This window comes from Henckelia pumila, chromosome 2, assembly GCF_033568475.1.
Source record: "Henckelia pumila isolate YLH828 chromosome 2, ASM3356847v2, whole genome shotgun sequence".
In the NCBI taxonomy this organism is placed as follows: Eukaryota; Viridiplantae; Streptophyta; class Magnoliopsida; order Lamiales; family Gesneriaceae; genus Henckelia; species Henckelia pumila.
The window spans coordinates 128,315,132-128,336,357 of record NC_133121.1 but is presented as its reverse complement, the minus strand read 5'-3'; the positions used below and the strand labels follow the sequence as shown (position 1 = coordinate 128,336,357).

General features: G+C 35.7%; 2 protein-coding genes across 2 annotated transcripts; both read right to left on the bottom strand.

Moving 5' to 3' along the window:
- Positions 1-8,983: 8,983 nt before the first annotated feature.
- Positions 8,984-9,843, bottom strand: LOC140885258 (MYB-like transcription factor ETC3). Its single transcript, XM_073292201.1, has 3 exons — positions 9,738-9,843; positions 9,535-9,622; positions 8,984-9,268 (listed from the first exon to the last, which is right to left on the bottom strand). Exons 1-3 carry the CDS (start codon positions 9,793-9,795, stop codon positions 9,124-9,126), a joined length of 291 nt encoding a protein of 96 aa, XP_073148302.1. The 5' UTR covers positions 9,796-9,843; the 3' UTR covers positions 8,984-9,123.
- A 2,274-nt stretch (positions 9,844-12,117) lies between these two features.
- LOC140882526 (histone H3-like centromeric protein CENH3) lies at positions 12,118-21,052 on the bottom strand. Its single transcript, XM_073288582.1, has 7 exons — positions 20,941-21,052; positions 20,815-20,840; positions 20,659-20,698; positions 15,417-15,541; positions 14,058-14,132; positions 12,692-12,767; positions 12,118-12,474 (listed from the first exon to the last, which is right to left on the bottom strand). Exons 1-7 carry the CDS (start codon positions 20,993-20,995, stop codon positions 12,419-12,421), a joined length of 453 nt encoding a protein of 150 aa, XP_073144683.1. The 5' UTR covers positions 20,996-21,052; the 3' UTR covers positions 12,118-12,418.
- Positions 21,053-21,226: the final 174 nt, after the last annotated feature.

The window sequence follows — 21,226 nt, the reverse complement described above, 5'->3', positions numbered from 1 at the left end:
TCGATCTGGACTGTTGATTTTTTACTGGATCTACGGCTCGGGACGGGACAAGTCAGGGTTTTTGGCTTCGAAAAACGAACCGTTAGGGGACATCTGAGGCGTTCATGAAAAACACATCACGCGGATCCTGATCTGGACCATCTGAAAGAAACACATTGCATGAATAAAATGCTGGACTGTTCTAAGGACACATGTACAGTGCGGGGACCGGACTTCATTCTTATTCTAAACTCATTCTTCTTTTAGACCAGTTCGGGAGGTACTATTGATACCCCGTGAAATTATTTTAACCCAAATCTGTTCGTTATGGGTTTATGAGGGTTGGCCCAATTATTGAATTATAATCATTAGGCAAGGTCCAGCCCAGTTTTACACCTGTTAGGGCTTTACTTGAACTGGGCTGTTATCTATGGGCCGACCAGAGCTGGGCCCTAATGGGCTGGATAGACTTCTCTAAGTCTCGGATTTACATGCATTGTGGATAAGTTTTACCATCTCCAGATATTCATGAGATGGGGATAAACTTGAAGGCGGTCCAATGAGTGTAGAGTCCTACTCCTGGACATGTTATAATTCGACTAGGTAACTTACTATTTTTTTTTCCTTTAAATACAGGTACTGTGATGGTTTTCATTATTCATTACTTACTCTTCATTATTCATCACACATTCACTCTCACTTTCACACCCTCATATCTCTCAGTTTTCGCATTAATCATACCCTCTGCCTTCAAGACACTGACTTAGGCATCGGAGGGGTCACGCCGAAAACACTTTCGGCGTCCCTTTGACCTAGCTGTTGCTTATGCAGTTCTGTCATACCAGACCCGACCTGCTTCATTAAGGATTTGGAGGATCCATTCTACCAGACCGAACCCGAGGTAAAATTCCGACATCATCAATTGATGCAATTCGAAGGTACAATTTCAATTCAAACTTCCAAAGGTATGAACTTAATTCTATGTTGCATGAATTTACTTACTTTGTTGAAGGATTTGAGAAAATGTTAGCTATGAATTATGCTTTGATTTCAAATTTTGATATTAATTCTCTTAAGTTTGTTCATACTAAAACATTTGATGAGTTAGTTTGTGTCGATGTGAGTCAATTATGCATGGGTAGCATATGTGGTAAGTCCTATTTTCTTGATTGGTTAGTGATAAATTTTGGGCTAGCTAATGTGCGTAGTACTTTCATGAGATTGATGGGATATATTTTGCATGCATCTAGAGGTAAATTTATTTTGTTATATTTTGATTATATCTTAGTATATATCAAAATTTTGAATGGGCGTGTCGAATATTTTATACTTGTGGTGTCGACACAAAGAGATGAGAGTTTGTGTGAAAGATTGAATGATAATGTGTTGTGTACAAGAAAATTTGCCTTACTTGTGGATGGTGAGAATTTTCAAGAACTTAGGGTTGTTGGTGAAGAGTTGATTAAGTACCAACGAGGTAAGAAAAATGTGGTAGTTACTACACTATTACAAAGGTATGAGTTCTTATCTCTTTTGGTTACATGGTTCTTATGGTTTGAAAAATACTTGTGCAATGTTCATGATAAATTTTATGTGAGCAAGTATTTGTTTAAAGAAAATAAGTTTTTCTCTATACGTTCGTCATTGCATGATTTAATTGATGAATGGACATGTGTGTTGAGGTTGAAGTGTAATTTTGAGAGATCCAAAAGAATGAGTCTAATGGATGAATATTTGTTATGGTTACACATGAAGAGATATATCGAGTGGAGTTGTGAGTGGCATATTTCATTTGGCTTGATTCTTATTCCTAGAGCACAATGGTTGTATTTATCTATGAATTTTGTGTTGGGGTTAACTAGGTCTAAGAAGGAGAGGAATTTGCTCTATGTTTTGCTTAATGGCATTTTAATCATGTTTATACGTGCTAGTGGTTATAAGGTGTTTAGTTTGAGTATGAGAAATTTCGTGTGTCTTGATATAGTTTTGAGTGTGCAAAGTACATTGTTGCTTGTGAAAAATATTTTTAAAGTTTCTGATCTTTGCTTGGTTTTTGTAGATAAAGGGCATGATTTGAGGACAAATCTTTTTGAAGAAGGGGAGTCTGATATGAATCTAGAAGGCGCTCAAAGATTCATATTGTTCCAAGATTTGCTTCATGATTTACATTCAAGAGTTGAAGGGTTTTGAATTCATGGCAATCAAGTTGGAGTACTTGAAGATCATTTTGAAGGATGCTACAATGTTATTGAAGTCCAAAGAAGTCAAGGGAGTGGAGAAAATGTCAAGAAGAACACAAAAATAGGTGACACATCCCGAGACGTATGCGCGCCCGCGCCTCCCTGACGTGCGCCCGCGCCTGACGGACAGAACTTCATGCGCGCCCGCGCCTTCGAATTTTACACACAGTTTGGCGTGTTGTGTGTGTGCAAGACTTTTTGATATTTTGGCATTATTTTCTATATTTTGAGTCTTTTAATTATACTAGAAAACTTTCTAGATGATATCTTTGATATCTTTAAGCTATATTTTGCGTTATCTTTTATTTTTTATTGTAAACTATAAATACTTTTGTTTATTTCATTAATAAAGAATTCAGATTCAGTATATACAAAAATTATTGAAAATTCTCTCAAGAATTTTATTCAAAACTTTGCTTTGTTCTTCAAATCAAACTTTCTCAGTTAATTACTTGGAAACGTTTGTCGATTGTTTCTCACTGAAGATTGTCAGATACAAGTTTATCTGAAGGTTTTCTTTGGTTTCAATTGTTGTGGTTTCTGTTGTTAATCGTACCGTCGATTAAAGGTGGAAATCCAAAACCCTATCAATTTTACTTGTTTCAAAGATTGGGCAAAACTTTGAGTCTTTTGTTTATTGGTTAGAGGGTGCGATTCAAATTGTAATCGTGTTTGCTAATCTTATACAACAAGATTCATATCACTAACACGGTCGGAAAAAATGCAAGTTACACAAGCACAAACTAAACATACCAAGGAATTGTTAAAATGCATGCAGGTAACTGAATACGGTAACTATAAGTAAATATCATCATGGTGTGATCCCTCACCGATATAAACCACAGTAAGAAGGTTGCACCAGCTTCCAATAATAGCAACAACACACAAGCTCAAAACAACCTGCAAGTAACATCAGGATATCATTTACGTCCTCGAAATTGGTCGCTGGGAAAAGTAGAACTAGTATGTGGGAGGTGATCAGATCTCCAGTTGATTTTTTTTTTTTGGCCCCTTACAATAAAAATTAGAGAGCACAGAGAAACAATTATGCAATTTGGTCCAAGGGCTTAAAGAAACAGCAAACAACCCGAAGATCTGGAATTTTTATTATTAACTATCTCTTGATGTTCAAAATAATCAGTGTCTATAAGTGAAAAAAAAATCATATGGTTATGCACTTGAACATAATAAAACAATAACCGTTTAATGTGTAAACCAAGATATGAATTGAAAAAGGCTATATAAAACACTAGTTTTCTATCAAAAGGGTTCAAGTATCTAACTCGGGACAACAAACAGGGGAATTCCTATTGATGTGTGATTTTCAGTACCCACTATATAAAATCACACAAGACGATAAAATCCCACAAGATGTGGGTCTAAGCATTAATTCCACTTGAATACAATAATAAAACCAGTAGGTATCCAACAAACATGCACTCGGGGAAAGATCAACAAAAGTGAAGCATATCAGGAAATCAGAAAATTGAAACAAGAACAAGTGAAGATCAACCAAAAAAGAAGAATATCTATAAACCCAAAACAGCAGAAAAGAAAACTAACCCGATATTGAAGCTTTCCAATCCAAGAAGAGGGAACAACATTGAGAGAAGGAATCACAATCAAGCGAAGGGAACAATGGGACGGCCGATAGCAGTGATTATCTTCAACAGTCCAAAGCCCACTGTCTATGACTGTAAAAAAAATCGGGTGTTGGGGAAAGAAAAGCATAAACACAATGGACTAAATTGCGGCCACAATCCGGAGTTAGGAAAATCGAGGACTAAACACCAATACACAAAGATACTTACGGCTGCAATCAGGAGTTAGGAAAATCGGGTCTTCACACGCTTGGATTTTGAGGAGTAATATCGGCAGCTAGCTAAAGAATATGGACAGCCGAGCACATAAAAGCATGAGTGTGTCCCGACAAAGCCTTGTCTTCAACCAATAATGCACGTACCCGTCGCTACAGCCTCCGTACAACACCCTACCATCCGTGCTCAAAGCCAGAGTTTTAACAGGGGAATGCTTTGCGGGAAGGGTTATGGTAACTGAAGATCGATCGACCTAACTGGAACCATTCTTGGATCGATCGATCGATCGATCTAGATAAGAAGGAAAAACTAGGGCACGCCGACAAGATATGAGAAATGAGAGGAGAGAAAGAAGTCGATCGGGTTTTTTTTAAATAGAGTAAACACAACGGATTTAATCCGTTGTGTTTATGTGTTTTTTTTATTTTTTAAATAAATAAAACAACGGTTTAAATATCCGTTGTCTTAGGTCAGAAATCTGTTGTCTATTTGATTCCAGAAACGCACAACGACAACGGTTTAAAATTACTGTTGTCTTTAATTTAAAAAAAAGCGCTCATAGACAATGGTTAATAAAAACCGTTGTCGTAGAACACCAATTACAACAGATTTTTTAAATTCGTTGTCTTAAAATAAAAAAAAAATGCACATCCACAACGGTTTTAGTACAAACCGTTGTCAAAGGCAAAAAATCAACAGTTTTTTCTACAAATCCGTTGTCTTTTTAGTGTTGTTATTTAGCATGTTTGTTGTAGTGTTTCTTCTTTCCCTTCAAGAGCATCAATCAAACCTTGTTGAATCGGTATTGCTCTCATTTTAATTCTCCATAAAGAAAAATCATTTTTCCCAGTGAATTTCTCTAAATCGAACTTCAGTGATCCCATTTTTTCTGATGCGATTCCCACAGACGGCGGCACTTGTTATAAATGTAATCACTTATTCAATCCAATCAGAGAACTCAACTATATAACACTAATGAATTTAACACACTTTAATCAAATAAACAGACACAAGGATTTTACAGAGAATCCTATATCAGCTCAAACACAACCCAAGAAACACAGCAATATCAACTTCGAGTAACCATAAGGCATAAGAAATCAAGACAGCATGATTTACGTGGTTCGATCATCAATGATCTACATCCACGGACGAACACCCCACCACTTTATTGATACTTTAATCAGAAAAATACAGATTATTCAGCTTTAATCTTCACAACAAAGTACAATCCAAGATACTTCTACAATATACAGCACTTGTTTCCTATACTTCTTGATTCTTCAGCTTACTCTGATTTCTGATGTGAATATCTTCAAGAACAAGATCGAGAGAGTGAGAGATGAATGTGACCCCTTTTCACCCTTTTATTTCTTCCTCCCCATTTAACTGATTAACTCATTTTCCGTTAGATCCAGCTAATTGGGCTTCCAAAATAAGCCCAAATATACAAGATGGTCAGTTCAATATCTCGAGCCCACATTAAAGAATGAATGATATAAAAGCCTTTTAGTTTAAGACACATTTCCACAAATACTTTGACAAGTATATAAGTATGTAATAATATAGAGAAAAATATAAAAATTTATTATCAGGAAATTGAGTTGTATCAGTATAAAAATCGTAAAGAAACAAATATGAATACAAAAATTTGGATTTAATCTAGTACAAACTTCGAATTTCTGGGGTTTGGTTGACAATTGGATATTAACTAATTCCAATTATTTTCGCTTTGATGTATACAAAACATGTTCATACCAAAATTCTCTCATCTTTCAAGGTTGCTAATTATATGATTTTTTTTAACTTACCACTATAAGTTTAGGTATTAAAATTGTGCTTAGATGAAAGGATTTGAAATACTTACTGTGGGGCCTCGGGTTGCTAATCTCATTATTCAGTTGTCGGCTCTTTTTTTAATTCAATTTCAATTTTAAATAATTTAAGAATATTAAAATTTAAATCAAAACTCTAAATATTCTCAAATTAAATATACTCGAATTAAAATTACATAATTACGGATTAAATCAAATAATAATCATGGGCCTTACACTTACGGATTTCGAATCCATAGATTTTAAATTTGTTTGATAGTATGATTTTATGTTGGGTGAGTTGCAAAAACATCACTTGCTAATCCATATAGATGCAATGACAATTATTATGTATTTGAAATACACCAAAGATGAATTACTTTATATTCATCCTCAAATCAAATCTTTCTTTCATCATTTCAAATGCAATCCCCATGTTCCAAGCGCAACATGAGATTGCATATGGATCGATAGATTTGAATCTAAGGATTTTAAATTCATAATAATAAATCCCTTGGTTTGTTCGGTCGGATCTACTTCGTAATGTATTTCAAATGCCAAATAGTTATTTTTTGAGTCATTATGATAGATTACAAATCAATTTTTAACATGGAGTGATCATTTCAAACCATCTCTGGAATAATTTAAAAAAAATTCAAATCTATTGATCTTAACGCAATCTAAGGTTGTATTTGGATGAAAAAATTTCAAATCAATTGATTTCGATTATATTTCATTGTTAACATGAAAGAATATATAGATCAAATCCTAATGCACCTTAATACTTACAAATAGTTATATAGAGTTAAATGAATTTCAAATTACAACATTTTTAACTGGATGTGAAATCTATCTCAACTAGCATGAAATAACATATAAACATGGAAATAGTAGATTTAAAATTTATGGTGTTACTCCTCTAATCGACAATATTACATATGAATATATTTAAAATCCATAAATTTAAAATCATTTCATCCAAATACAATGCATTTATAAAAGTATTAAATTATAATAACAGCATGATCTTTTGGTTTGCATTTCTTCTGAAACTCTATTATTGCGCTCAACATTTAATTGTTTTATTTTCAATTTGTTCATGCTTCTTATAAATATACTCATTTAATTTATATTATCCAAATTACATATATGAGTATCTAAACGGTTTCGTACGGCTACCTTTTCTTTTTAAAAAAGGATTGGCCTCGAAGGAGACTACATCCCACATGAATCAGAGGCTCATTGGTTTATGCGAGAGTTAAATTGAGAGATGTGCACGAGCGACAGGGACCTGAGGGAGTGAGCAACATGATCAACCCCAGAGCATACTCCCACAATATTTCAACGGAGAATATGCTCCACAAAAGGATATTTTAAATTTTTAGTAACGAGATCAGTCAATGGAATAAATTATATTGGAAAAACAAGAATGTGATAATTTTTTTTAAAATAAAAGAGTTCAAACAAAAGATTTTTGGAATTGAGAGTAACTTTTAATCACATGGAATTTTATTTTATTAGCTTATTTATACAAATAATAATTTTACATCTTTCGTATAGTCATACTGGGGAAACAAAATGAATTAATATTTCTGTGGATACTCTTATGTTAGCAGTTAAATGCCGAGCTTATTATCATTTAGCAGATAATATGTAGCTAAACATTATTAACTTTAAAAGATTTATTAAACTATAATATTTTGAATAATTAACATTTTAGATTACTGATGTTGGGAATTAAAATTGTTCACGTCTTGCGATTTGAGTTCTCTCTGTCGTAAAATTTCAATTTTAATCATATATATTTTTCAATTTTTGACAATTCTAATATTGTTGTCTTCATGAATGATAACGTTGTACTATATATACATATTGTCCACTTATCCTCTTATCAATATAATGGTTGATTGTAAAGTTCAACCAATTTTGTACCATCAAATAAAGTGACACCAACCCATCAATTAAAAGCTTTTAATTACCATCATATATCCAAAATTATATATTTTCAGTTTTCACCAAACTTGCGCTGCTTGGGGAAAAGGCCGTCTAAGAGTGTCAAAAATCAAATCAATTCGTCAACCCGACACGAGTTAATCAAAAAAATATCAGGTTTGAGTTGGGAGTTTTTGGATTCGGGTTGAATCGGGTTGACTCGAAAGCTAACCCAAAAAAATAATCGGGCTCGGGTTGGATTCAGTTGACCCGAGATGATCCGAAACTTTTTATTATTTATTATATATATATATATATAATTAAAAATATTTGCTAAATTTTCATATGTTATATATTTGAAAAACATTTATTGTATATTGATATAATAGATTTTCGTAATTTAATGTTTATTTTGTACAATTTGATTTGTTAAAATATTTTTTTATTTTTTGTAGTGTAAAATTGGTACATATCAACCCTACTATTAGAGTAAATTAAAGGAAATGTTGTAATTTTCGTCAAATATGTCATTTTTTTATAATTTTGGTCATCTATTTATATTTTATTATGAAAATTGAGATTTTAGTTCTATGCAATTTTTGTTGTTTTTAACTCAAGTGTTGATATGTCGTTACATATGTGAGTGTAATGTGGGTGTCATATTAGAGTCACATCACATGCATTGGAAAAATATCAAAATTCAAAAAAAAAATTAAATTTAAAATTTGATAGATAGATGACTAAAATTACAAAGAAACAAATATAGTTTTACGTCGCGAAAAATACCAAAATTGAAAATTATGTATATAAATAATGATTTTTGATAACTAAATGACCAATTTTTTTTTTAACAAAAAAACATACAGAACCAAAAATGCAAATTTTCTAAATTAAGTTCAATATCAAGTATTCAATTTTCATAATTTGTAGAATTGGAGCATTAGTTGGGAGAAGCATATTTTGAAATCATAGTTGCACCGGCTATGCACGACACATTGATGGACATTTACATTGAATATCTTGCTCACAACATGAGCAAAAACATTTCACTAAAGAGAAGGGATCAACCAATTCAAAAGAAAACAAAGAGTACAATACATATCAAAAGGTAGCGACGACATATTTTCATGTAAAAAAAAAATTTATGTTAAACAATTTCATAAACTCGAATCATGCATCCATACAAATGTTTATTCAGCAACTTCCAAAGAAATTAAGTTTAACTTACACCTTCAATTAAATAGATATCGATTATTGAACCTGCAAATTCAAACATAATTTAAAGTAGTAATATATATCATAATGTAATCAATCCACCAAATCCATTGCCACAAATGCATGCTAACTGAGAAGTTGTTTCATTTCTTTTGCTACATTCCCAACTTTGCTGCTCTTGATCATGAAAGTATCGTTGTTTTTCATCAACCAATATCTCTCAATCTCCTCGGGTTTTCGACCGGGAACTCTCCCAGCTATCAAAGTCCATCTGGAATATATATGGATCATTCTGTTAATGTCAAACAAAAGATTAATCCTAGGTCCACTACTGTAATAAACCCCTGCAGCTAGAATCCTAGCTAGCTATATATCTAACAGATATTACAGTACTGTAAGAATTTTCAAGCTTGCTTAATATTTATCAATCATGCATGTTCATTTTAGTTCATTAATAGCAGTAACGTTCTTATTAATAAGATGGAAGCATGCATTAATTAATACATATAATATATATATGGGTTTTAATTTAATTACTTGTCTCCCACGAGCCTGTGCATTCTTGAAATGATATCTTCTTCTTGCTCATTCATGTCTACGGATTCCCTTTCGATACTGCTCACCTCTGCACCAAAAATGGTTTAAAAAATAACCCAAAAATAAGTTTAAAGATATCATCATAGACTTAAATTATAACATTATATATCTATCTAGTACTACGTGTGGATCTGAAAGAGCACCTTCAGTACTGCACGCATCATCTTGAATCTTGGGTTGGTTTTGCCGACACTTGTCCATACAGGAACAGGAAGAGGAAGAGGCAAAATGAAAAAGTTGGGAACTGTTTATGATATTCTTTTCGTAGACAGGAAGACATGATTAAACGTCGATTTCTTGTTTTATATATATAGACTAATTTAGTAATTTATTTAAAACAATATATCTATCTATCAATATTATAAATAAGTCACTTTCAACTGTGGATTAATTTTCTTAAATGTCCTCCACTATTTAGTTTAACAAGTTAATTTAAATATGAATTAATTTATAATTTCATTTTCTATCTTAACTAATGACTAATTATTAATATGAATTAATTTATAATTTCATTGTCTATCTTAACTTAATGACTAATTATTAAGTTATAGACATTAATAGTTATTCATTGAATACATTGATTTTCTTAAGATAAATCTATATGTGTGTGTGTGCATACATGATATATTTTGTTGTAGGACTGTCCTCGAAATTTAATCTGACTATATATGATTGCTAGATCTGAGAATGATACTTTCCATATTTTGGATAATTTATTGGGTGAATTGCATAATTGCTATAAATAAAAACTTACGTTAAAAAAATGATATATTAATTTTCTGTGTTTTCAAATTTTGAGTATATTCATTCCTATATTTTCAAATTTTGAACATTCGCCTTTTATCCGTATACATTTTAGGTGTATTCGTACTCAAAATTTAAAACAATGAGAGTTAATCGTTATAGAATATTTTCAGCAATTTCGTTGTTTTAATATATACAATTAACCTTAATTTATATATAATATGAAGCGACAATTAATGATTTTGTTGTTCGCTAAACTTGAGCCGGTTTACCATAAATATTTTTAAAAAAAATTGCAGATTTTATAGAATAATTTAGCAGTTGATTTAGGGAGTATTTGCAAAAGATTATGCTTTTTTAGAAGTGATTAAATTTATAGATTATAAAAAAATTAAGAAAAATCAAAAGTTAGTAGTATTTGAAAATAAATGTGAAAATCTAAAAATCAAAGTTGGGTAGTATTTGATAAATAAGTGATTAGATTGATTTTAACATTGACTATTTTATTATAATCATTTTTTAAAAATCATAATCATCATATAACTAGCTTTTGAAATTCAATTAAGTTAAGCATAAGCTAGCACATAATTTGGGTTTAAAAAACATACAAAAGTGATTTTTTAAAGTTAAAATCTAACCGTCATTTTTTTTAGTGATTGCAAACACTCCCTTAATATCTTATATCTATCCATCTGTGTACTATAACATATCAGAAACCTAGTTAATTAGTTTTAGGGTCATTCATTTGATTAAACAATATCACAAAAATTAATGTTAGTAACTTTATTGTTTGTCTCTAATTAGTATATCTTGACAAAATACACACTTTTAATTTTTTTAAAAATGATTAGCAATATTTTAACTTTTTTTTACATAAAGAAATATTTTAACTTTAATTTTCTATTTTAACGTCATTTCACGCCATTATTAAACAACAAATAAATTTTAATTTTAGTTTTAATAGATTAGATTAAAAATAGTATACATGAATCATCGATCTAACAGGATACACTAGTTTTAATTAAAATTGAGATTATAAATAGTTGTAAAAAGTAACTATAAAAAATGGGGGAAAAAATTGAAAGAAAATAGAACCAATTCACGAGCTTCAGATATCTGTTCAGGTGAATCGAAATCTAAGACATCGAGGAAATGCCAAACAGAAGGGACTAATAAAACGAGCTAAATTTACAGGCAAGCCGCAATAGCCCTATAGGATAGGATTTAGCTTCAAGGTTAAATTACTAGCAGGGTGTGGTTGCCTGTAACATCAAATGGGCCAATCCACGTGCTTATTTAATTAGTTGCATTTAAATGTAGTAATGATATATTGCAGACCCAGTACTTATTAGCAGATTTTTTCAAGATTATTCGGCGAGAAATGCATTCTGCATTCAAGAAAAAGATCATAGTACTGTGCCTCCTTAATTTCAGAAAGTGTGGGCATGCAGATATTTAAGTAACGTTGAGATTTTTTAGAAAAACTTTCTCAATTTTTTTTAACAAACTTTTGTGAAATTTTGTATATGAAAAGTTGAGAAATGCTTCATAAAAGCTTTTCCAAACACTAACTAAATTAAGTGCTTATTCTGAACTAGCCCAACAACGTAATCAAATAAAAATACCTAGCTTAAGTTTTAACAAATGAAAAAAAAAAAAAATCGAAGGCAAGAAAGGAACAAAGAAATGCTTAAGTTTTAACAAATGAAAAAAAATCGAAGGCAAGAAAGGAACAAAGAAAGAAGCTAAAAAACAGAAACCCGGTGTATGACAGGAGGAGGAACACATAAAATTTAAATTCGATGATTTAGATGACATATCTATTGAATTACAACACAGAAATAAGCGGACCGAAAAAGAATTCTCCTTCCATGACTCCGATAGAGGTTTTTCAGTTTCACAATAATATATGAACACGCCAACTACCATTCATCGAAGTGAAAGCTAACTGTCAATGACCTTGCCTAATGGTTAGATGCAATTCTACATTGAATAAATGCTCACAGTTTTTTCAATGAGGGGGTTATTAGTCAAATCATCAACAACCATCTTGAACAGTGATGAGCTAGCTGACACGCTTTCACCGTGGCTGCCCTTTACCTCCAATTCGCCGGGCCAACTCAAAATCCTTCTTCACTGAGCAATTAAAAAATGGCATTGAATTAGGAGCATCGAGAAAAGATTGATTCAACAAGATATAGGTTGATTCGTGTGATGATAAGTTCAGCGAAAAACATCAAACAAAAGAAAATCAGTTAGTTCAAGCGCTTGAACTATGTTGATTTCATGCAAACTAATTTAGGCTGACCATCAGTATAAAGTATTTAAAACAAGTGCAAGGATCATGACCTACTTAAAGTTACACGCTTTGCATGAATTGCACACAACATCGCCTCTTGAAACAGTCCAACTATGTAATCCTCTGCAGCCTACACGAGCAAGCTAAAAAGGGTCAAACAATAGCCATGTTAAAATAAGCAGAAATCAAAAGGTCAAATTATGCCCCGGCTTAAATAGTTTAGGTATCATACAGAAAAAAATTCTACACTCTTAGGGTCCTTTTGGACCAGTACTTTAAATACGTTTTTAAAATTTTAAGAATGTGTTTGGACAAAATTTTATAAAACATTTTTAAAAAAATGTTCTTCAATTATAGTGTTTAGAGAACAACTGATATGTATTTTTTAAATGTTTTTTTATAATTGATAGCAAGGATGGAAAACAAAAAAATACTTCTTTTTAATTGTAAAAAACATTTTTATAGAATAGTTATCCCAACTAATTAAAACAACTTTTGAATTTACAAAAACAGTTTATAAGTATTTCTCCAAACGAAGCTTTAAATGTCTGGAATCATGTAGATATGAGTAAATTTCATATTCACCATCTTTCGGTTTATTCTTTTGCATCAACAAATAAATACATCCAAATTGGTGCCATCTGAAATCCAAACTTCAAATCCTTCTCCAAATCATATCGCACCACCGATATCCTTGATTTCCATCCCTCAATCCAAACTCAAACTAAGATGGAGATGACATGCAAGAAAGGGATAGTAGGGCTATTGCAGCAAGCCCAGGTATATAATCATCCAATGTGAAAGGATAAACAGAATTGTTGACCAAGAAAGAAGTAATTTAAACTAGTCTATCAAAATCTTACGATCAACCTGTATGATGATATTAAAACTTCCTTATAAATTTGAAAGTCAGATAATCATCATCATCTTAGTAGTGTGGGCTGTGAGACCGTGATCAACATCAGGAATGGAGGTAAATTACCAAGAATCAAAATCAAAACCAAAATTATTATTAACTAGTTGCTCTGAGAAGTGAACACATTTTCGGAAGTGTCACTCATCAGCAGTAATCCATAATAAGGTTGTGCCAACAAAAGGAAGCAAATTCAGACAACGCCAACTAAATCTGGAAATGAAAACAGCTCAGAGTCAGGTATTAGCATTTTCGCCACTTTCTTGCTATGTTTATTTGTTTGATTTGATTCTGTTAGCTTGATTATTAAACACTCTCTTAAACTGTATGAATTTGCCTCAAAAAATTGGACAAAGTCTAGTAGTCTATGTTATAGAGATTGGTGCCACAATATGAGTCATCCCGAGAAGCTAATTTTGTCTCTAAAAAGGAAAGCCCTGAACATATCGCAATGATTCAAGCTAGAATGTCTTCAATCAAGTTGCAAAACATTACAAGTATTAGTACCTCCTGAAGGGCCACTAAGGCTTCTGCTTGCCAGCGAGAGATGCCTGGAGCATAGAAGGAGGTAATCTCTCTCACCTGTTACACATGAAAATGGAGTTCGGCATTCCAGATTTATTTAATAAGAAAAAACCAACACAGGAAAAGTAGCTTCAAATCTTGCATTACCATTTCGAATTTCAAGCCAAAAGTTGATTTTCGATCATGTTACAAACATTGACATGAAAAGTCATGCTAAGTGATGTCATATAATAAAGGCACATATTAACAATCCCACAAGGATGTCTGTGTTTATGTGATACATATCTACTGGTTCTATAGTATCACAAGAAGAAGAATCACATTCATAGAAACAGGGAGAAAAACAGATATGAACATATGTTTCAGTGGACTGTGAATTAACATTGTACAGGACACCAAATTTGAGGGAGAAAAAACCACACCTGAGATACTAAGTCAATCACAAGGAAAGTAAGTTTTAACTTTTGTCCATCGGACAAGTATAGGACAATTTCCACAAAATTCCTGTGGGTCAAAATTTTAATTCTCAGGAAACAAATAAAGCTTGCAAATTCATGATTCTTTTGGGGCTTCGGTGCCAAGTAGGTTCACAGTTCAATGTTTTGCTTTATCTACAGAGCCAATAATCATTTTATTGCAGTTACCATCCCTGGATACGACACTAAAACCACAGAGGCTCAAACACCAAATAAGTTGCAAGCATATAATCACCCTAAATACTTTCTGTAGTTAAGTGGTTATCTAAACAGTTGTATACATTCTTGGTAGTTGGTACAATATTGATAACCTCATGACATCCGAAAGCTTAAAAAGCATTCCAAATATTAGTTACTCGACAAAAGTGGTTATCTATCAAATTCATTAGGGAGTGATTCAATAAAGTGAAAAGTGAATAATCATTGTTTTAGAGGTTGCAATAACATATTATATCCATTGAGTTCCAAAAACATTCCAATCAGGTCTTCTGTACCAGTTACTCGAAAAAAAAGATAAGTGCCCCTTGAGTATGCCCGTTCCAATCACTAGATGCCATACACTCGTAAACAACCGTGTAAGACCCCAAAAACAAAATCTAACAAAGCATTCATACTATAGACATCCTTTAGTCCATTTTTTATCCACAAGACTGCAAACCAGACATCCAGAGAACAGACATGGAATGATATTACTTATATCATGGCATCAAAAAAGACATAAAAAACAGCCAACATAAAATCAATGAGTGAATATTATGCATCGAGTTCCACAAACGGTCCAATTTCGATTCTAGTGTCCTAAAGAACCACAAGATGAGACTGAAAACAAACTATAAGGAAGCATGTACATGATGTTAGATATTACAATTCTAATGAATGGAGCAGCGGGCATTAGAAGGTTCCAGGACTTCTGATATTTCCGAATCTCTCGCAGAGCCACAGTCCCGGGCCTGTTCCGCCGCTTCTTTTGTGCATGCCCAGCTCCAGCAGCTGAAAAAATTAAAGAAAACGTATCACAACACACCCCACAAAAATGAAACTAAGACATAAGTTACGCTTAGACACAGCAACACCTGAAAATTAAACGACAAAATAAAATTTATAGAAGTTATGGAACTTGATTTTATTATTGATATGAACAACCAGTATAAATAGATACAAAGAGGTTCCTAGGAAATCATAAAGATATACACAATATAAACTCCTAACTTACATTGCAATATACAAAGAAAGCTTTAGAAGATAAGGAAACAATATAAATACAAATATGAAAAGTATTGACGAGAATATTTGCTAATAGGCCCCCTCAAGATGGTGATTCATGAAAAACACCAATCTTGAATGATGAGTCACGAAGACGAGTAGAGGATAAAGGTTTGGTGAGCGCATCTGCCAATTGATCTTGAGAGGAAACATGAGAGATGCGCAACTTTGAGCTTCGAATCAATTCACGAACAAAGTGATAATCCAGCGCAATGTGTTTCATACGAGAATGAAAAACTGGATTAGCACATAGATAAGTGGCCCCAATGTTACGGAGGTGAGAGAGACGCCTAGCTCACGCAGGAGAGAACTGATCCAAATTATTTCAGCCGCACCTGACGCAATAGCACGATACTCGGCTTCAGTGGAGGATCGAGCAACAGACCGCTGTTTCTTGGAGCTCCAGGAAATTGGATTGGATCCTAAGAAAATAACGTAGGCGGCAGTAGAGCAACGGTCATCAGGATTGTCAGCCCAGTCAGCATCAGTGAAACCGTGTAAAGTAAAAGCATGATCCTTCCGAAGATGAAGACCATAGGCAATAATTCCATTGAGATAGCGCAGTAAGCGCTTGACAGCACCCCAATGATGTTCAGAAGGAGAGTGCATGAATTGGGACAAGCGATTAACAGCAAATGCTACATCAGGACGTGTAAAGAGAATGTACTGTAAACTACCTACAACCTGGCGGTATCGAGATGCATCAGTAGATGGAGCACCATCATTGAGAGATAAGGGCGTGCCAGTTGCCAAAGGCGTGTGAACCGGTTTGGCATTCTGCATGTGAAAGCGTGCGAGAAGATCAGCAATATACTTTCGTTGAGAGAGAATAAGACCGCCAGCATTGGGAGTGACCTCAACCCCCAAGAAATAAGATAATTCACCCAGGTCTTTGAGAGAAAACTGAGCAGCCAGACTGGTAATAACATCAGTGATAAGAGATGAAGAGCTGTCTGTAACAATCAAATCATCAACATATACCAAGAGATAAACAGTGGCAGATGAGCGACGGAGAATAAACAGTGATGCATCAGAGAGGGAATTGGAGAAGCCAAAACCCAATAGGAATGTACGCAGCGCATGATACCATGCACGGGGCGCCTGTTTAAGCCCGTATATAGCTTTCCTGAGCTTACAAACATGAGTGGGAAAATTACTGTCAGAGAAGCCCGGAGGTTGAGCCATGAAGACCTCCTCATCTAAAGAGCCCTGCAGAAAAGCATTATTAACATCAAGTTGGCGCAAGGACCAGCCGTGTTGCACCGCAAGACTCAAGATAAGACGAACAGTGGTAGGCTTGACGACAGGGCTAAAAGTGTCACTGTAGTCAATTCCCGGGCATTGGTGAAACCCCTTAGCAACAAGACGGGCTTTAAAGCGATCGATAGACCCATCAGGATGACGTTTTATGCGAAATACCCATTTGCATCCAACAAGATTCTGAGTAGGATGAGATGGAACAAGATCCCAAGTACCATTCCGAAGTAGTGCATCAAATTCAAGAGACATGGCAGAGCGCCAACGAGGATCTTTGAGAGCTATATTGGCACATGTGGGTTCAAGCTCAGGGAAGTTAGTGGTAGTGACAAGGGAGTATTTGGGATTTGGCTTGTGAATCTGGTTCCGAGAGCGAGTGAGCATGGGGTGGGGAGCAGGGGGTGGAGGGGGGATGGTAGTGACGGGCTGCGGTGTGGGCGGCGGTGGAGGAACTCGGCAAGGGGGCAGGATTGTAGGTGGTACCACGGTGGACGCCGGAGGAGGGAACGTGGGGGATAGCGACAAAAGAGGGGATGGGGAATCGACAGAAGCAGGGGGATTCGAGGATTGGCAAAGTTGAAGAAAGGGAAACTCAGCTCCTTCGAAGTGGACATGACGTGAGACAAGTGTTTTGTTAGACAATGGATCAAAGCACAAGTATGCACTTTGAGTGAGGGAGTAACCAAGAAAAATACAAAGACGCGATTTGGGTTCTAACTTGTGTTGATTGTACGGTCGTAACCATGGATAACACAAGCACTCAAAGACACGAAGTTTAGTGAGATTTGGACAGTGACCAATAATTTCTCATAAGAGGAGGACAAAGAGGTAAGAGGAGGACAAAGAGGGATTGGATTTGGGCATGCGGTTGATGGTGTAAGTAGCTACAGCAAAAGCGAAAGGCCAGAAGGTAGTGGGAAGAGACGCTTGGTGAAGCAGAGTGAGACCAGTTTCAACAATATGAGGATGCCGGCGTTCAGCATATCCATTATGTTCCGGGGTATGAGGGGGAGTGGTGAGATGAGAAATGCCATGAGTGGAGAGAAAGGGGCGAAGAGCCAGAAACTCGCCAACATTGTCAGTGTAGAGGGTGACGATTTTAGTTTTAAATTTATTTTCAACCAGGGGAGTGAATTTAGTGAAAACAGACAGGACATCAGATTTGCGCTGCAGAGGGTACAGCCAAACATATTTCGTGTAATGGTCAACAAAGATAACATAGTATTTGTAACCATCCATGGAAATAACAGGGGAGGACCATACATCAGAAAAAAGTAATTCGAGGGGGCGGGAGGAAGTAAGACTTGACTCATAAAATGGTAACTTGTGACTTTTATTAATATTGCAAGAATTACAATGAAAATTCGGAAAACAATTAGGAGGAGCAGAAAAAACTTTGGAAGTGACTAAATGACGCATAATTGCAGACGAGAGATGACCTAAGCGAGAGTGCCACAAGGAAAGGGAATCAGAAGTGGCACGAAGAGCAACAGGAGCAGACAGGAAGAGGGTGTCCGGCGGCCACACATAGGTTCCACGCTTACATATTCCGGTGAGAAGAAGGGCCCCCGTGCGAAGATCCTTCACCTGAAAGGACGAGGACAAAAAAGTAACAGAAACATTACTAGTGCGGCAAAGTTGAGTGACCGAAATCAGATTTTTAGTCATGGTTGGGACACACAAAACATGAGTAAGTAAAATAGGAGTAGTAGATGTAGGTAGTGAAAGAGAGCTAGTGTGAGAAATATGCAAACCACTGCCGTTTCCAACTGTCACGGTGTCGGTCCCATCATAAGGTGTATGAAGCGATAGATTGGCAAGGTCCGTGGTGACATGATGAGAGGCACCGGAGTCAAGAAGCCACTCAGTAGAGGAGGGCTGGGCCAAAGAGTGCGACACGGTGTGGGCATGTGGAGGCATGTAGGCGGGAGGAGCAGGACTCGACGACGAGGATGGAGTCCATGGCAAATACTGAAAATTAGGACAACGTTTGGCAGAGTGTCCAGGAGTAGCACAGAGTTGGCAGCGGCCAAGATAAGGCCGGGGAGAGGAGCCAGAAGAGGCCGAGGACGGCCGTGGTGCCCATGGAGTGGGTCCGCGAGGGTCTCGGGGGCGCGGCGAACCAAAATAATGGGGCTGCCCAGAGGTTGCACTGGCATGAGAAGACTTGGTGGAGCGAGATACAGGGAAGGCGGTAGCTGGACCAGACACGACAGATTGGCGAAGTATTAGCTGTGCTTCAAAGTTGAGCAATTTTTCGTGAAGCTCGTCAAAGGAGATTGGAGTGTCACGAGCTTGGATGGCATGAGAGAGTTCCTTGTAGGAATCATCCAGGCCATTAAGAACCTTAAGTGTAAGATCCTTAGAGTCATAGGAGACGTTCATAGAAGCGAGAGCATCCACAGAGACCTTGATGCCATGCATGAAGTCGGTTACTGTTTTGGATCCCTTGATCGGATTTGCAAGTTGATTTTTGAGTTGGAGGATGCGGCCACGACTCGGGGCAGCATAGGTCTTGGCCAGTGTGGGTGTAAGATCCTCAGAGTCATAGGAGACGTTCATAAAAGCGAGAGCATCCACAGAGACCTTGATGCCATGCATGAAGTCGGTTACTGTTTTGGATCCCTTGATCGGATTTGCAAGTTGATTTTTGAGTTGGAGGATGCGGCCACGACTCGGGGCAGCATAGGTCTTGGCCAGTGTGGGTGTAAGATCCTCAGAGTCATAGGAGACGTTCATAAAAGCGAGAGCATCCACAGAGACCTTGATGCCATGCATGAAGTCGGTTACTGTTTTGGATCCCTTGATCGGATTTGCAAGTTGATTTTTGAGTTGGAGGATGCGGCCACGACTCGGGGCAGCATAGGTCTTGGCCAGTGTGGACCACGTGAGGTGGTAGAGGAAGCAATAAAGGGGATGAGCGTGGGTGTGAGAGAACCAGTTATGGCATTGAGAAGAAGTTGATCCTGACGAACCCAGAGAGAGTAAGCATGATTGGAAAGGGTGACATCATCTTTCAAAAGAGTGGACGGTGGGCATGGATTGGAGCCATCAACAAAACCCATAAGGTCGTACCCAATGAGTAGGGAACGAAACTGGAGCAGCCAAGCCGGGTAATTGGATGAAGTTAGTTTGAGAGGTATTTGGGCAGTAGTGTTAGATGGAGATTAAGGCCGGAGGGACGACGGAAACAGAGGAAGCAGCGTCGGCCATGATGGTGTTTAGCGGCTGGGGTGGACGGCTTGGGAGGCTGGGCGGCAGCAAGGGGTGATGTTTAGAGGCGTGGCGTTAGCCAAGGGAAATCTGATACCATATAGAAGTTATGGAACTTGATTTTATTATTGATATGAACAACCAGTATAAATAGATACAAAGAAGTTCCTAGGAAATTATAAAGATATACACAATATAAACTCCTAACTTACGTTGCAATATACAAAGAAAGCTTTAGAAGATAAAGGAAACAATATTAATACAAATATGAAAAGTATTGACGAGAATATTTGCTAAATATTTACTCCCAAACTTACACAAAAATAACAGGAGTAAAACAAAACACACACAAACGCGAAAAGTGAGAAACTCACTTGTCTGAGCACTGCCAGGACTCCTTGTTCGAGAGGAACGCTAAAGAAATTAAAATCACAAAGTTCAATAACATTCTACTTCTACGTAGTTAAAAATCACATTTCTGAAAATAAAAAAAATCTAATAGAGCAAGATTTAGATGAATTTCACCAAACCTGATGAGTTGAAGTTGGAGTACCTCCTGCAAACAATAATCAGAAAGTTAAGATGAATTAGGGTTCCGAAAAGTCGGTCGAAATGAAAAACTGAAGCGGAAACGTTTCGCCCACAATGATGCTCACCGGCGGGTTTACGGCGGGTGGTTCGGCTGACAGCAGGATGTTTCGTTCTGGCCATGTTTCATATATTTTCTACGGTTTCAGTATTTGAAAATGTGGAAGTTCTATCTGGGCCGTTCAGGGGTCGGGCCCATAAATAAGAGCTCGGGCCCCCACATAATTAGAATAAGCCTTGAAAATGATGCCAAAAGCTAAATAAAAATAAAATGATTTCTTTCAATATATTTTAATTTCTTTTTGGATATGACCTCAGTTAGTGTTAGAAAGTTCGAACTGTGACAGAAGAAAG

Bases quoted from the DNA above. Each gene is read 5' to 3' on its own strand.
- LOC140885258 (XM_073292201.1), bottom strand. From the start codon at position 9,795: ATGGACAAGTGTCGGCAAAACCAACCCAAGATTCAAGATGATGCGTGC. The intron at 9,623-9,737 runs GTGCTCTTTCAG...TTTTTGGTGCAG, and splicing joins TGATGCGTGCAGTACTGAAG to AGGTGAGCAGTATCGAAAGG. The intron at 9,269-9,534 runs GTAATTAAATTA...TATATATTCCAG, and splicing joins CACAGGCTCGTGGGAGACAA to ATGGACTTTGATAGCTGGGA.
- LOC140882526 (XM_073288582.1), bottom strand. From the start codon at position 20,995: ATGGCCAGAACGAAACATCCTGCTGTCAGCCGAACCACCCGCCGTAAA. The intron at 15,542-20,658 runs GTGAGTTTCTCA...TAATTTTTTCAG, and splicing joins TCCTGGCAGTGCTCAGACAA to CTGCTGGAGCTGGGCATGCA. The intron at 14,133-15,416 runs GTAATATCTAAC...CATGTGTAACAG, and splicing joins CTGCTCCATTCATTAGAATT to GTGAGAGAGATTACCTCCTT.